The following is a 16662-nucleotide window of genomic DNA, read 5'->3' on the forward strand; positions in this document are numbered from 1 at the left end:
ATAACTGCTTTCCAAGCCAATATATTTCTTAATGTTACCAGAAAGTTGCTAATACCATATGGCAAGGCTCTCTGTATTTTTGCAGGACAACAAACAAATTGTTGCTAGATGCCAGACTGCTCTGGCAGAGCTTTATCACTGATGCCTGCCAGCAGTAGCCTTTAGGGGATAGTAATAATTTGGGGTTGTTTACATTACAGCTTTAAAATAGGGGTTTTCTTGAAGCGTGTGTGTGTTTAGTCAGGAAAGTTGGCTAAAAAATCTCTGACAGCATCAAAGAGTGAAGGCACTCGCTATGGCCCATGAATGCGGTCTTGGCCCTTTATAATACCTCTGGCTTTACAGAAGGAGCATGTTCTGTTACAGGAGCTCCAGGTGGTTCAGTGGGAGTCACCCTTTGTAGGACAAGGAGACTTACCTGGGTAGGAGACACCAGGTGGGTTCTCCAAAGCCTTATCAGTGTCCCAGGACCAGCTTTTTTATCAGTTGACTTCAGTCGTGGCTGAAGTTGAGCTTTCTTGAAAAGCTATCTGTGAAACACCAATGGTGGGAAACCAGTGCCTTGCCGTAAGGCTGGGGGTCTGTGTTAGCCTGAGACAGGGAGACTCAGGGATGAGCTCCGAGCCCAATGCCCTTTGTGTAGTCCTAGTCCTGCATGGCATTTGGGTGCACGTCTTCCCAGGGCCTGTCCCAACAGCCAAGTGTGCTGCAAACATGTCTGGAGGCGCACGGTGAGGGCAGAGGGGCACTCGGAGATTTGCAGTTTGAAACCGTGATGCAATAGATGAGGTGTTTGCACTCCTCAGCTTGTGTATTTAAACCCATGCCTAACTGCATCTTGGATTTGGGGCAGAACTCTGAGCTTCACAGGGTTTTGATGCTTATCCAGAATTTTTCCTGGAGCTGCACAGTATTCGGGTTGCTTGAAAGGGGCTTGTAAAACCTAACAATTTCTGGGGCTGAATGCTGTATTTGCAACAAAAACACAACCAGAATTAGTGGGGTGTTGGGTTTAATAGCGTGTGTTTTGCGGATCTCTCCGTGACATGTTCAGCCATAAACTATTCTGACTTGGCATCTCATGTGAAAGCAAAACTTGACATGGCTTTTGCTGGATCTCGCTCAGATCTCATTTTGAACTGCAGTCTGGTTCTTCATATGGAGTGGGATTGGTCCTTTTTTAAAGTGAACTGTTCCCAGGCTTTTGCTCCCATGTGAGTTTGTTTTAGTTTAAGTCATCTAAATAAACGCCTTCAGTGGAACCTGGAGCCAAGCAACCTTGGACCCTGTCATACTTTGAACAGGGACCTGATCCGAAAGCAGCTTCAACTGTCTGAAAATCTTGAATCAGGGCCTGCAGGATCGCAAAGGTCTTAAAAGCAACGAGATGACAAAACCAGTTTTCTTTCGGTTGAACCATTAGAATCTTCTACATTCACCTAATCAAGCTTTTCCCTGCAACCAGTGGAAAAAAATTTGAATTATTGTTCTGAAAACTTAGAAGCCGAGATTCTCATGAAATTAAAAGCAGAAGTGGAAGATAAAATCAGCAATCAGCCTCCTCCATTCTCAGTCCCCAAATATCAAGAGGGTTTTGGAAACACTGCAGCCTTTCACAGCTGCTCCTTTCCCATTGCTGGGTGACCTGAAGCATTGCATTCAAACTTTTGTGGATGCTAGTGGAATTTGTATCATCTGGTTCATTTGTCGCAGTTTCAAATCTTTACAATGCTGTAAATAGTTCAGAAGAATTCCCCAAGAGGGGGTTGCTAGATGTTACAGTAGGGATGTTGTTATCACACAGTCTTAGGGTGTGTGGACATAATAATCTCTCATGTTACTTCTCGGTAGGTGTAATGTGCTAAGAGCTGGCCAGACCCCATCGTGCACCTTCGCTAAGGGGCTGCAGTGGCTCTGCCCTCCTTTGTGAAGCTGTAGGTGGCACAGGGATGAGGTGTCGGAGCCTGTGGTGGGTACGACTGTGCTGGGTTTGCACACCCAGCGAGCAGGAGCCCCGCTGGAACAGCTCCTGTCCTTCAGCAGAGGCAGCCATCAAACGCCGAGTGTTACCTGCCTTTTCCAGGAGCCCTCGCTCTGGATGGCACACCGTGTAGTGATTCCCAAGAAGCCATTTATGGTTGCGCCCAGTGAAACTACTTTCCAGTGTTTATTGCACTTGAGGCTGCCTTGGCACAAAAGTGGACAGGCTCCGATGCTGCAGTGGTTCCTTCAAAGTGGTAGGAGTTTGTGTGAGCTCGCTGGACCTTTGCAGTGTTAATATTTGCCATGAGCAATGGGCCTTGTCCTGGCTCAGTAGTTGTGATGATTTGTTTACAGCAGTGTTTTGCACAGATGATGCTCTGGAGGTGGGAAGGAGAAAGGAAAATGATGTGAATACAGGTAATGAATTTTGTGGAAGAAGTTTAGCTGTTTGGAGTGGTGTGGGGTAGCTGGCAGCAGATCTTGCTGTTGCAGGGAGAGGAGAGGTCATTTTGAAGTTGCGTGTGCAGAAGATGGAGAGCAGTTTGGTGGATAGTGATAAAGACGGAATGGCTGCAAGTCTTGGGAAAGAGAGGTGGGAGAGTTTGCAGAGAGAAGGGGGTAGCTGGGGAATGCTGGCAGTGCTTGAGCTCACATGGCATAAGAAGTTGAAGAGATGGCAGAAACGTGTGTATGGAGAAGACCCCTTTGTTTCACAAATAGTTAAAACTGTCTCAGTTCCTAACAGGGTCTGTGTGTGTATGTAAGCTTGGATGCCAAAGCCCTGAAGCTGTCTGAGCCACAATACCTTGGTGTTCATGGCACCGAGTGGAGAGAGGGTCTTATGCCACTGAGTAGGCATTTGCCAAAGCCTTTCCTTTGCTGAGCAGTTGTTAGTGCTGTACGTGCATTTTACCTGCATGGTCTGATGGATTTAGGTCATGGGTTTCATAAATGGAGCAGATCATTAAGCACATTTATGTCCACACTGTGCTGCTGGGATTGGATTTGTATTTAGCTGCTTTGCCAGGCAGAACATCGACAGTGTTGGCTGGACATCACCTAACGTCTTACAAGGGTAATGTGAATATATAAGGTCTAGGCTTTGTCCTTCTGTGCTACTTTCAGTTCTTGCAATCTTCTAAGCATCCTGGAAGGATGCTGATCCTCTCAGGCTGGGCAAGAACAGGAGGTTTTGCTTTAATCAAACTGGGTAGAGGAGCCGTGCATGACATGAGCTGTGAAACCTGCGAGCAGGGCCTCCTTGGATGGTAGTGGGAACATCTGAGATAGGACTGGTGCTTAATACATAATTTCATGGGCCAGGCCATGTGGTCATGAGGTCATTATAGTCATGTTTTAGCCAAGTATAAACATCTCCAGTTATCTTAAGCTTCTCAGCACAACCACAGTGATTGAGCCGTTTGCTCTAAAATAAAGCAAAAGGTCCTTTATCCTTTTATTTTTAAAAACAAATTTCTTCATGATACTGGTTTTAAGCTAGAGAGGCACAGTTGTTCAACTGAGGAAGCGAGTGTTGGCCCTTTATCTCCAGGCTGTGTCTGGTCACCAGAGCGCTGTGTATCCAGTTTACAGATTTCTTGTGATTCCTCTTTATCAAACTTCATGTTTTCCTTTGGATATTCCTAAAAAGCACCAATTCTCTCTCATATTGGAGTTTTGCAAAGTCAAGGTTCACATTGCAGACCAAACTTGTAAGCCTGACCTCTAAACCTTTTCCTTATCCCATGGCTGGACGCTCTATATCCCCTTCCAGAGAAAAAATACCACCCTCTTAAAAGCTACATGATAATTTAATTTAATCCTTTCTGTGTTCAAGGAGCAAATGTCACCATAAAGCTGCTAACATCCTGTCCCCTGTGTTTCTTGGTGGCTGCAGCTGTGTGTCATGTTGGAATATTTCAGTTCCCTAAGGTTAAATGTTAATTAAAATTATTGAGAGGGGATCTCTGAGCCCTGGTCGTGCCTCACCCTCTTTGGGTGAAGAGGGTGTGCTGTATGTGTCTTGTGCTGACAAGTATCAAGTTGAGTTTAATTGCTTCCATCAGAGCATCTTATCTCCCACGTGCAATTTCTGTTGGTCTTGAGTGTCTCTAAGATGAGGGTGATGCTTCTTCTGAATGTTACTTTGCAAAGACACTGATGTATTTAACTTGCAACAAGGAACAAGACAATGAAGCCTTGTCTTCCTCAAGTGGATGCAGCTGAGATGCATACTCAGGTGGATCCTGCTCTTTAAGGACTGTTTCTACTTGACTCTCAATTCATTTAAGTGAGTACAGAGTCTGATTTTGAAATGGAGAACAAAGCCTATACTCCAACAGTAGCAGAAGATAGTCCATTTGATGTGGCCATTACAGTACTGTTTTTAAGGTCAAAGAGAAGTTGATCTTGCTTAAATACATTTTTGTTCTTGATATTTTATTTTTTTCCTTTTTTTCTTGATATTGTCTTCTGGGCACTTAAGGATATTAAGTTTTCCTAAAGGAGGACAAGTCTCGAAAGCCTTGCGTTTGTTGTATAGAGGTGGAAGTTTGTCATTCACAGGCTGGAACAATTCTGGATCATCATTTTTTATGTATGGCACTTGATTTGATCATGGATTTCTCTTTTTTCTTAGTAATATAATTTGACATGAAGAGAACTAATGCCATCCTGGACACAATCAATGACCTTTCCTGTTCCTAAATTTCACTGATTTAAGCTTGCCTTAGGGAAACTGGTGTCACCACCAGAATGCTGGCGGAATGAGATCGCACTTGTTTGAAATGATAACTTAGAAAGTCAGTGTGTGTGTTTAATGTGTATAAATCTGGGATTTACCAGACCTGCTACGGGGTCAGCAGCTGTTTTAGTCCTGTGTTCTTGCTCCACTCATCATCTAGACCTGATGTTTTACACAATTTGTCATAGGTCCCTATATAAAGAATTTAAACCTACATGAAATATGGTGCTGCCTTTAGTTGGCTTTTACAGAAAGTTCAGGACTAGCCTGTGGAGTCTTGGTGGAAGCTGAAAGTGACTGCTCGAAAAAAACCCGCAGCAAACCCTGGCAGTGCATTTAACCAACAGGTTGTGCTTTGTACGGATGGGCAAAAATGCCTCCCAGCTCTTACCATAGTTAGCACCTAGAAACATATGTGCAACTGGATCAGGTGGGTGCAGGTAATGGTAGATGCCATAGATCTGCTCAGATGTCATGTCTGAAACCTGCCTGTGGTTTCAGATCTCCTGAAGCAGTAGCTTCCTATTGCAAGAAACCTGCAGTAAATTAAGTTTTCCTTAAATTTTCTATTGGTTTCAGAAAGTTAATTTAAAAAGTGATTGATGTTTCTCATCATTAATAGTAAGTGCACATAGCTCCCTGAGATGCTGTTAGGAATTTCTATTAACCAAATGTACATCTTTCCAGCTGAAGCCAACCTAGTTTTCTGTACTTACAGATAAGTTCTGTCTGCTCTACTGTTGGCAATACATGTGCCTGTGATGGAAGGAGCAGGTTGGGAGGCATGTCCTGGCATAGCCTCAGCCTTGCTTGGTTCATCCCTACAAACACTCCTTTCATCTCTCTATCCTCCTGTTTATCCTGTCACAGAATGCTCTTCCAGGGCAGTGTGAGGGTTACTGAGCAGGTATGAGTTAGAGAAGTGGAATTTTGGAATGAAAGGTAGAAGGAAAGAAAAATTTTTGACCATTCTTTTCCTTCCTGGGTTCTTGCAGCTTGTGTCTGGCACAAACAGGGACAGGGCTCTGTGGAGCATGTAGGTCCCATCCCACGCATGCAAGACCATGCCTATTTCCGCGTGCTTTCAGGAGAGGTGGGACGTGCCCCTGGTGCATCTGGGCAGGTGGGTGCACACATGGGCAGTGCTACTTTGAAACTGAGCCTCTGAATGGAGATGTACCCTCTCTTTGGAGAATCTCCTCTGCGTGGGTTTTGTGTTTCTTCCCCTTCTTCATGAATGCACTTAGATGTCCTATATACATAATTAACCTCTCCGCCGTGCTGGCAGACACTTTTATTGACCTGCCCATCATGACTCCTAAGTATTTTCCTCAGAGGATTGTGCAGGTTCAGAGGCCAGAGAACTGGAGGAAACGTGCATGAAGCTGAGTAACTCTTGGCAGTTATAGATGCGGCTTCGCTGATTTACAGCCCGGTCTAGGAGCAAGAATGTGCATTTGGGTCAAGAGGTGTCTCTGTGGTCAGGAAGCCTTGCCGTAAATCCAGGATGCTGAGCATCAGGATGCTTATGACAGCTCTGTCCTGATAATGCTTATAAAGTGCACGAGGGTGGCTGGGCCCGGGTTACCAGCAGCCAGAGCACTCAGGTTTGCCGTGCTGCGTGGGGGTTATATCTCCCACAGCGTTGCTGGATCCAGCAGCTGCTGTGCCCACCTCGTTGTCACACTTTCTGACCTACCTTTAAAAGGTGTACATGTGAAGGGGGAGAAGTGGCAGTGCTAAAAGCTGTGACATTAACACAGCTCCTGCCTTACCTTCTCCCGCTCCGGATTGTCCAAGCCATGTGGAGTGAGTCTGGAGGAGGCTCTGAGTGTTGCCTGTCTGGCTTTGAGCCGAGCTTGTGCAAAACCACAGAGAAGTAATATGCTTCCTGAAAATCACACGTCACTAGGTACATGCTGTGTAAACATCTCTGGGGCTTTATGGGGGTTATCAGTGATGCTGGGTCCACCAGCCGGGGATGCTTCAGGAGTGGATTGCTGGGACTGCTGGGCCACACATCTCCTGAAAACCCAAGCCTTCCCTGATTCCATGTCTCCAAAATTTAGGAAATACAGGGCAGGATTTCTTCCGTATAATGCAGTGTGTAAATCTGACAGTGCCAGCATTCAAGGGGAATTTTCAACAGTCCTTTGAAATAATTGCTGAGCTCAGAGGGGTGTACCTTGCACCGGGGGGTGGCGTGAGATCCAGCACAGTGGGGTACCACTGCTCAGAACCCCCCTCTGTCCGTCTGTCTGTCTGTCTGTCTGTGGAGGGGGAGGGAGGGATGCAGAAAGGGTCTGTTTTCAGAGGTTTTCCTTGCAAAAAGCCTAGGTGTGTACACCTCTTGGAAATCTTTTGCTTGAGCAGTAGCTTTCCCTGTTTCAGGACTTTTAGGAAGAGGGGGCTTGCTTTCCTTGCAGAGGGAAGTGCTTTTACTTGTGTGGAGGGCTGGTATCTCCACAATTTGTCTTCAAGCCTGGTGGGCTGAACTTGTGGAAATGTGATAATTAGACAGGAGTGTCATCCCCCTCTCACTTGAAAGGTTGAGTCTCACTGTGTCCTGTGCCAAGCCGGCATTCCTGGGTTGTCACAGCCGTGTTTCCTGTGGTTTGGTGTTTGTTATTTGCAGCACATCACCGGCGTATTCAGTCGCCTTACCCAGAGAGCTTCTAACTGCAGCATCATTTGAGGAGGGGGGAAGTGTTTTAACATAAGCTTAGCTACCAACAGCTTAACACAGCATCGCTTGTAGGGCTTAATTTGTGCCTTGATTTTGCAAACAGAGAAACCTTTCAGTCTCGGAGGCATCTCTCCCTGCACTGTGGTGTTACCCGAGCCGCTTGCACGAGCTTATTGTTGCTGTAAAAGCCGAGTGAAGTTTGGATTTGCCGGTGCCCACTGAGCCAGATTTGTGAAGCATAAATGAGAAAACCTGCCCTGGCCTCCCTTTCCCATAAAAAGCTGCTCAGGTGGCTTAGTGTGGCAGGCTAATAGGGAGAAGGCGGAGGCGGCGGCTGCACCTGCTAATGCTTTGGCTCAGGCTGGTGGCACAGAGGCTGCTGCGAATTCCCCCTGAGCAGCAAGCTGTTAGTGGCAGGAATGCCTCGCTCGGAGGAGCGCTCCTGCTACGACAACAAAGAGCCCTTTGATCCTTTCCATTTGGAGAACTTAAAACGAGAAGGCCAAACTACAATAAGACCAAGTTGGGTCATAAAAAGGAGAGCAGGAGCACCAAAGCGCTCCGGAGTGTAATTGTAGAAGCAGCAAATGCTTTGGCACTTAATTCCGCTTTAGTGTCAGTTCAACATGTTTCACGTTTAATACTGGGAGAGCCCGTCGCCAAATGCTCTGCACAAACAATCCGGTGCTGCTCCTTGGTAAGCTCAGGGCACGGGGAGAGCCCCTGGCTCCAGCGCAGCTCCTTCAGCTCCGCTGCCTTCAGCTGCACGCGGGATGGAATTGGCCCGTGGTGTGTAAACAGTCCCACGCTCGAGGTATCCCTTTCTGGAGGGGGAGCCTTGGATGGCTGCTGCCGCTCTAAGCCTGCTTGATAAAGGGACTGGGGCCACCACCTCATCACTGGGCAGCGGCTTGGTGCATCCAGGGCTGGTCGCCAGCTATTATTTAGAGGAGATGCTTCTGAGGATGCTTTCTGCTTTAGAGGAATAGCACCTCGTGCTGCTCAGGCTTTACCATTGCGGCTGTGCTCTCCCTCGCCTCTGCACAGACCTGGGTGATGGCCCAGGGGGTTTCTGTGGGAGGTGGTGTTTAGATCAGGCATTTTATAAGGCATTTATCAGAAGTCTGGCTAGCAGCTACCACGTCTTCCCATGGCTATTAGGGGTGTCTTTAAAGAAATAAATGCTCTGACTTCTCTGAAAAGAACTGAGCTGCAAGTTGTCAGCTCCATGGTGGCATGGCCTCATTGCACAGACAGGCAGCAGCCCCTGGGGGTAAAATTGGCAATTTGGGGGTGGCTTGCCACAGATACAAGGAGGTGCTGACTTGAAGAGAGCCCTTGCCTTTCGCAGGAGCAGGGTTGTGCCTCTGCAATGGCTCTCGCCCTGCTCTGAGCAGGGAGCTTGGCTGGAGATGCTGCCTGTGGGACGGTGGTGAGCGAAACGCGGGAGAAGCTCATCCCCCGAGCACGTGTGTGTGTGGGGGGACATCCTGGGGCTGCAAAGCCTTTGTGCCCACCCCGCTGCAGGGGGGTGACGGGGACGCAGGGCTGGGTGCGGGCGCTCCCCCCATCATGCGGCAGAGCCATCGCACCAGGCCAGGCCGTTCCTGCACAGCTCCAAGGCTTTCAGGAGCTCTCCCTTATTGTAAAGAATCAGTTCAAAACGTAAGCCTCCACGTTTTGAAGGGCAAGCGCTCTGCAAGGTGCATCCTGACAGCTAAGTATGTGTGAAATGCGGCTTGGCAGCATCTCCCGGCTGATGGCAGCGGCAGAGGGTGCAGCCCCGTACCGGCAGCAAGCGTTTGCCCTGGGAGCTCCTGGGGAAGGGCGAGCGGGTGCTGGAGTAGGGACTGACGCTCGGTCAGAGCTGTTTCCCTTTTCTCTTCCTTCCTCCTCAATTTGGAGGAGTGCGGGGATGGGTGCCAGACCCAGTGAGTGTTTTGCTGACATGTAAATAGGGATGTGATCAGACCTTAAGTGATGGGCACCTGGTGAAAACAAGGTGACACTTAAAAATTATTGAAAACTCTTATAAACTGCTTTTTCCCCTAATAAATTACCATGGATCCAGCTCTCCATGATCTAACATGTGTGAGTGATTTATTCTATTGAGGATTATAACAAATGCTGTAAAATCATCTTGTGAGTATTTGAAAATCACTTGTCTGTCTCTGACGTGTCTTAGCATGTACAGGAATGCTCTGTTTGGGGAAGTGAGGTCCTTATCCTGATTAATCTTGAGGTACTTGTAAATGTTACTGTAATTTCATGTTATCAAATCACTTAGCTCTTCCTCTTCCAGAACGAAGTTATTTTATCTCATGCACCTTGTTTACTTCAAATTAGCCCTGAGGTTGGCCTGAAGTTGCACCTTGTTATTCCTCCACCTCCTGTCTCTGTCTTAGGCTCTGTCGGCAAATTTAAAGGTATAAGTAAATACTTTTTTGTTACTAATAGAATAACTTCCCCCCTCCTACACACACATTTTCTTTCCATTCCAGTCTTCGTTTTCCATAAGAAACTGACATTGCACTACAAGCGAAAACCTCCCAAATCGCAGGAAAACTTCTTATTTCTCCTAGCAACAAGGTCAGGGCTCAAATCCAGGACCTTTCCATGAGCGTTGGGGAAACAGTCTTTCCAATTACCTGCTCCCCCTGCGGTACGGATCCGGTCGGTTCATCAGCACCTGGGTTTGGGTGGATTTGAAACTCAGCCATGGTATTGTTTAAAAATTCTCCATTCATTGGGGAAGGGTTTGTAGTGGGCTGAGCCCTGAGAAACCTGGGGCTGGTTTTATGGCTTCCCATTGAAACCTGGTGGAACCCTGTGGTGTCGACTGATTTCCCCCTTCCCCACTCATGTGGCTTTGATCAAACCCAGGGCTTGGAGAATGACAGCCCCCCCCCCCACCACCATACCCCTCCCAGAACTGGAACCACTGAGCTTTGCCCAGTTCTGCCATTCATCAAAGTGCTTGTGAGCTTCCAGTTGTAGATGATTTGCCCCCGTACAGGGGGCACATGTAGGGAACGCAGACTCTGGATTAGCATGTTTGATGCAGAAATTGCCATGATCTCCCATACCCTCTTAATGAGACCTACCTGTGGTAATGAAACCTTTTAGGCAGGATGGTGCATTAATGATTTTAGGGTAAACATCACATATTGTTGCACGGGTTGCATTGAAGCCTCTGGTAAAGGTGTTAAGCCGGGAAGGGATGTCTGGTCCTGGAGGGTGGCGCTGACGAAGCTTTTCCCCTGTTTTTGCCTGTGTGACTCCAGCTTGGGTCACTGTGTCTGATGGTTCCCATCTCGCAGCTTCGTTTGTAGCTCGTACGCGGTTATGTGGGGAGCAGAGGTGAAGGGAAGCCTGAGCCAGCTCGGCCTGAGGAATTTCCCTCCTGTGCCATGAACCCCTGAGCTTCCCACAGACTGCACCAGGCTCTGCTGTGATTGTGCAGGACTTTTCAGGAAGACTTCTAGGGAAGCGCAGGTTGAGCTGGCCTGGGGGAAGGGGTGGGCAGCTGCAGCTGCTGTGCTGGTCACGCTGCTGTGGCTTTCCTGTCCCCTCCTAGGGATGGGATAGGTGACATGGCTGAAGACTGAGAGGGTCTGATACTATTTAGTTTGGATGGGGAGAGTTTAATAGTAAGCGTAGCAGCAAGCATAGGCCTGCAGTACTAAAAAACTCTTTATTTCACTTCAGTGGGGAGTTGGATTGGGCTAATACTATGGTAGAAATCCTTCCTTTGGCTTTGCTGAGCATTAGATTAAGTCCTGTATGATGCTCCATATCGTGCTTATCCCTGTCTAGAATCCATAAAACATCCAGAGGTAAGACAACATCCAGGGCTGAAGTGAGCCTGTAGCTATTCCCTAATATCTTTGATGCATAAACAAAGTGCCAGTGCACACAACAGTGCGTGATGTTCTAGATGCAGCACCAGTAACTCAGCAGTTAAAGAGTAAAACATATTTTCTGTCAGAAGATTATAGGCAAGAAGATTTTCCTCTGTGCTGGAGGACTTTAAGACGCTGTTGTGCGATGCTGGTATTGGGACCAACCCTGTTTAACATCTTTGTTGGCAACGTGGACAGTGGGATCGAGCACACCATCAGCAAGTTCCCCGACAACACCGAGCTGTTCTCGGTGTGGGGGCACGTTGAGGGGCAGGGATGGCATCCCGAGGGACCTGGGCAGGCTGGAGAGGGGGGCCCGGGCAAACCTCATGGGGTTCAACAAGGCCAAGGGCAAGGTCCTGCCCAGGGGTCGGGGCAATCCCCAGCACAAACCCCGGCTGGGCGAGGAATGGCTGGAGAGCAGCCCCGAGGAGAGGGACTGGGGGGGTTAGTGGGGGGAAAACTGCCCGTGAGGCAGCCCCGTGCGCTCGCAGCCCAGAACCCACCCGTGCCCTGGGCTGCAGCCAGAGCAGGGGGGGCAGCAGGGCCAGGGGGGGATTCTCCCCCTCTGCTCCGCTCTGGGGAGACCCCCCTGCAGTGCCGGGGCCAGCTCGGGGGCCCCCAACAGCAGAAGGACACGGAGCTGCTCGAGCGGGGCCAGAGGAGGCCACGAAGATGCTGGGGGGGCTGGAGCAGCTCCCCTGGGAGGCCGGGCTGAGAGAGTGGGGGGGGTTCAGCCTGGAGAAGAGAAGGCTCCGGGGAGACCTTCGAGCGGCCTCCCAGGGCTTAAAGGGGGGGCAGGGAAGGTGGGGAGGGACTCTGGGTCAGTGGGTGGGGGTAGGACAAGGGGTGATGGTTTTAAACTGACAGAGGGCAGATTTAGATGAGATCTAAGGCAGAAACTGTTCCCTGTGTAGGGGGTGAGGCGCTGGCCCAGGGTGCCCAGAGCAGCTGGGGCTGCCCCCTCCCTGGAAGGGTTCAAGGCCAGGTTGGACGGGGCTGGGAGCCCCCTGGGCTGGGGGAAGGGGGCCCTGCCCGGGGCAGAGGGGTGGGACTGGGTGATCTTTAAGGTCCCTTCAGACCCAAACCAGTCTGTGATTCTAACTCCCTCCAATGCTGCGCGTGCTGTGTAAATTAGACTCCCGAGTCCAGCCTGAGATCCAAATGCTGCCCCATTAAAAGTCCAGTTTTGGGTCTGTTAGTCTAGATCTCCAAGCTGAACTGAACCCTGTTTGCCAAAGTCTCAAACCAGCAACTGGATCGTGAAAGGAGTCCCAGCAGGGTGGGTGTTTTGCTGCAGGGTGTTTGGGGAGCAGCACTCATGCTTGGGAGCTTCTGGCCTCCAGTTCTGTGCTAATCCTGGCTCCCACTGTGAAGCAGAAAGTAATTTAGGGACGTGGCTTCCTAAGCCAGGTCCTTGGGCTTTGAGTGGCTGCTTTTAGGCTGAGATTGAAAGCTCAGGAAAGGGGAAGGACAATGTCCCCTCTGCCACCAGAAATGAAAACCTCTTCCAACCAAAAACCTACCCTGACAGAGTAGAGGTGTAGAATCGGACACTTGACGTCGTCCTTCAGCTGAAGTCGCGTCGGGATGCTGGTGGGATGCCATCCCATCCGGGGAGATGCTCCGGCATGGGAATGGCTCTTTCCGTGGCTCCCGTCGCTTGGGGATGCGAGTGGGAGCCAAGCCTGGGATGTGCTGTCTGGCTCCGAAAGAACTGCTGGCTCTGGGGCTCTCTGGGGTCCCGGGGACTGGCGTGGGGTTGGGGACCCCACACCCCTCTGGCTCATCCCTGGAACTCCACGCGTGGTTTATTTGCTGGGTGTCGTGCCCAGGATGCTGCGGGGGGAGAGTTTTCAAAGCACGGGGAAGACTTAGACTAAGGCTTGTAATGATTTTGGTAGGATTTGGGTAATTATGGATGCAAGCCTGTATGGTATGTCGGAAAACTTATCAGAAGTGAGCAATAGAAGGGTAAATGCTGTTGTTTGGCCCATATGAGATTCTGAGTTTTTAATTTTTTTCTGATTAAGTATGATGCTTCCCTGGCACAGGTTCATTTCATCCTCCTTTCCTAGTGGAAAAAGCAAAGCTAAATGTCTTGCTTTGCTTGCAGTTGAAGGAGCTGCCCTGGGTAAATTCAACTGTTGTCGTTGAAAAATCTTTCTCTCCTTGGGTAGGAGTGTTTTAAAAAAAAGAAATGATGACCTCATGCTTTTATGCTTTTTTTTTTTTTACTCATTTCTATTTCAGCTGATGTTTGTTACTGCTCTGATTTAACAATGTTTGAACTAAAACCAAGGTCCAGATGTGATGATTTTATTGATGCCAAACTTGGTTTTGGTCACTGAGCTTGAATTTGGATAACAATTTTTTTTTCTTTTTTTTTTTTTTTCTTTTTCAGCCTGATGGCACCAGCAAAGAGTGTGTCTTCATCGAAAAAGTCCTAGAAAACAACTATACGGCACTGATGTCAGCAAAATATTCAGGCTGGTATGTTGGATTCACCAAAAAAGGGAGGCCACGGAAAGGGCCCAAGACTCGGGAAAACCAGCAAGATGTACATTTTATGAAGAGGTACCCAAAGGGGCAAGTGGAGATACAGAAACCTTTCAAGTACACAACAGTCACCAAGAGGACTAAGAGAATACGACCCACCAACCCCAGTTAAAAATAGACAAAACCAGTGTCACAATAATAAACCACAAAAAAAAAAAAAAAACTGCACCAGAGGAATATTTTTACATTAAAAATAAGGAAGAAGCTCTATTTTTGTACATTGTGTTTAAAAAAAAATAAAAATAAAAAAATTAATAAAAGACTAGATTGCAAACGCTGGGGAAAAGCTGTTAGGGATTTATTGTGACTTGAAAAACAAAGTGAACTGCTCTATTTAAATTGACTTCTTGTTGTTGATGACACACAGGTGCTTATTTCGCTTTTCTGGAAAGGACAACTTTTCAAGCATATCCCCAGAGGAAAAAAAAAAAAAAAAAGTAATTATTAAAAATAAATAAATAAAACCAAAGAAAACCAAAGTTCTTTCCCAAAGTTACTGAGACCCTGCCCCGAAAAGTGCCGGTTTTGCAGTAATCTATTTATTGTCTGCTGCACGCCGGCCTGAGACAAGATGGTGTGTGCCGCAGTGATTGAGTTTCCGTGGAGTTCTCAACGCATCGATCTTCTGTAACCTTTCTGACGACATAAGGTGTCACGGCTCCGTGATCCTGCATTATGCTCAGTTCTGGAGAATGCTGCTAAATACATTCAAGTGACTACAAGATGACCTAGTACACCAATGATAAGGGAATATTTTAAAACCAGCTATATTATATATATTATATATATATAAGCTATTTATTTCACCTCTCTGTATATTGCAGTTCCATGAACCAAGTATTACTGCCTCAACAATTAAAAAAATTATTTAAAACACATGTACATATTTTTGCTGTTCACACTTCTTTCCCTTCCCTGAGTAGTGTTTTTTTAATGCATATTTATCTATTATGTGAGGGCAGCAGGATGTGTTTGGGGTAGTTTCCCCACTATAAACTTCACTGCTAATTCTGTAATCCTTCATTTTCCTTAAGACCATCTTCCTCCTCTTCCCTCGTTGTTCCCACAAAGAAGAAATCTTGCGTGGGGTGATGATGGGCTGAAGGCGGGGCGGGGGGGGAAATCCACGCTGGCATTTTGCAAGAGAAGGAGTTAAATTTTATGCTTTTCAGTCCAATGAATATTTCCTAAAGCTTTGGCCAAGTAGAGGGTAAACTGGAAAATTAGCATCTGACTCAATTAACACGTACTTACGTGTGACTTGTGTTTCCTCGACTGGAGGTTTTGAGAGGGGCTGTTTGTTTCAGCTATTTAATTCAATATTGTATCTTTTCAAATTTGCCCTCACCCAGCCAAATCCCTCTCCCTCACCATGCACAGTTCTCCCAGCCCGTCGGTGACTGCCTTTGCTGGTCGGTGCAGCCAGCTTTCCTCCCAGGTGCTTTGCATAGGATATGGATGATGTAAAGCCACGTATGAACGCAAGGCATGAGCCCGTATATAGAGACTGACCCATGCGGGGGTGGGAGCGTGTGTGTGTGGGGGCGAGACAGTGTTAGAGAGTGGGAAAAAGAAGCAAGATGAAATAACTGACCTCAGATTTTAGCCAAAATGGTAACTGAGCCCAAGTGAAGCTTTAAGGTGAAGCTCGCTTGACTTTTTCCTTCTCTCTGTGTGCAGACATTTCTACACTCCCTGATTCCAGCCAGGGCTGAAAATGCTCAAAGCCACTAAGAAAGCTTTTTCTTGTTAATCAGAACAACTACTCTCCCCAGAACAAGCTTTCTCAAGATAACTTTGAGGGCTGCAGCCAAATCCTGCAGATCAAAGCCGGTTGGGAGATGGTGCAGATGATAAGCGTGCAAGCTTGAGGATGCTTATCTGAACCAATCTCCGAACCTCACAAGCCTAGAGAAAAATGAACAGTGCTAAGCAGGGTCACTCCGTGGTGCTCCACAAAAAGCTGGGAAGCCTTACAGGTGGTGCCTGCACCCCAGCTAAGCACAGGCGGTCACTCGAGCAGTCCCTCTCCCAGTGAATACACTGGGAGCTGCTCTCCTGGTGCACCTGGAGGCCAGAATGGAAGCGGGACCTGATGGCACAGTGGTGGAATTGGTTGGTGGGGGCTGGAAGGCTTTGCCAGCTTTGCCTTCAGATTGATTCATGTGGGAGAGATTTGGGGAAGGTTCAGAGGAGCGCTGGGGGTGGAGGACTGGGAGCGGCTGGAGATTTGCTGTGTAAGTACCTCCAAGAGGAGAAACTCTTGGTTTCCAGAGTAAGAAAGGATTTATGGGTGCCTTTTTTTCTCCTTGAAATATCGCCATGGCCCGTGGCACCGATGGTTTCACTGTCAGAACGACACGGTTGGTTTGCCATCGGGGAAATTCGAAGGGGTGGAGGCAGTAAATGCTGGAGAAGGCTGGGCAGAAGGGATCTCCTGTGAGGCCGAGAGCAATCAGGGAGGATCTGCTCCCCAGCCCACAATGCCCGCTGGGTTTGGAGATGGGCACGTGGGAACCAGGGGCCGTGCAGTTGGCAGTAGGAGCCTCTGGCGTTTGTTTTGTTGGTTTACAAGAATATTTCCTGGACAGCAGTGAAACAGGTTCCTCGGGCTGTGAAAAGTCAGTGTGGTGAGGAGATGCGGTGCTCACCTGGGCTAGATGCTGTCAGAGAGATTTGTGTGCCTTGAGTAGTTGTGTTTGAACACCTGCTCTTTAGGCTTTGTTCACAACAACAAAAGGAGGGGCGAAGACGAGAAGAATTCACACCAGGTTCCCTTCAGAGCACCT

The 16662-nt window shown here is 48.1% G+C and overlaps 1 protein-coding gene across 1 annotated transcript in view; it reads left to right on the forward strand.

The window, feature by feature from the left end:
• Positions 1–14057, forward strand: part of FGF18 (fibroblast growth factor 18) — a 74927-nt gene extending 60870 nt beyond the window's left edge. The window contains exon 5 of the mRNA XM_032992731.2: positions 13719–14057. Coding sequence (XP_032848622.2) covers positions 13719–13985 — 267 coding nt within the window. The 3' untranslated portion in view covers positions 13986–14057. The remainder of the gene's footprint in view (positions 1–13718) is intronic.
• The last annotated feature ends 2605 nt before the right edge of the window (positions 14058–16662 follow it).

This window comes from Tyto alba, unplaced genomic scaffold (assembly GCF_018691265.1).
Source record: "Tyto alba isolate M040663 unplaced genomic scaffold, T.alba_DEE_v4.0 Super-Scaffold_17, whole genome shotgun sequence".
Lineage (NCBI taxonomy): Eukaryota > Metazoa > Chordata > Aves > Strigiformes > Tytonidae > Tyto > Tyto alba.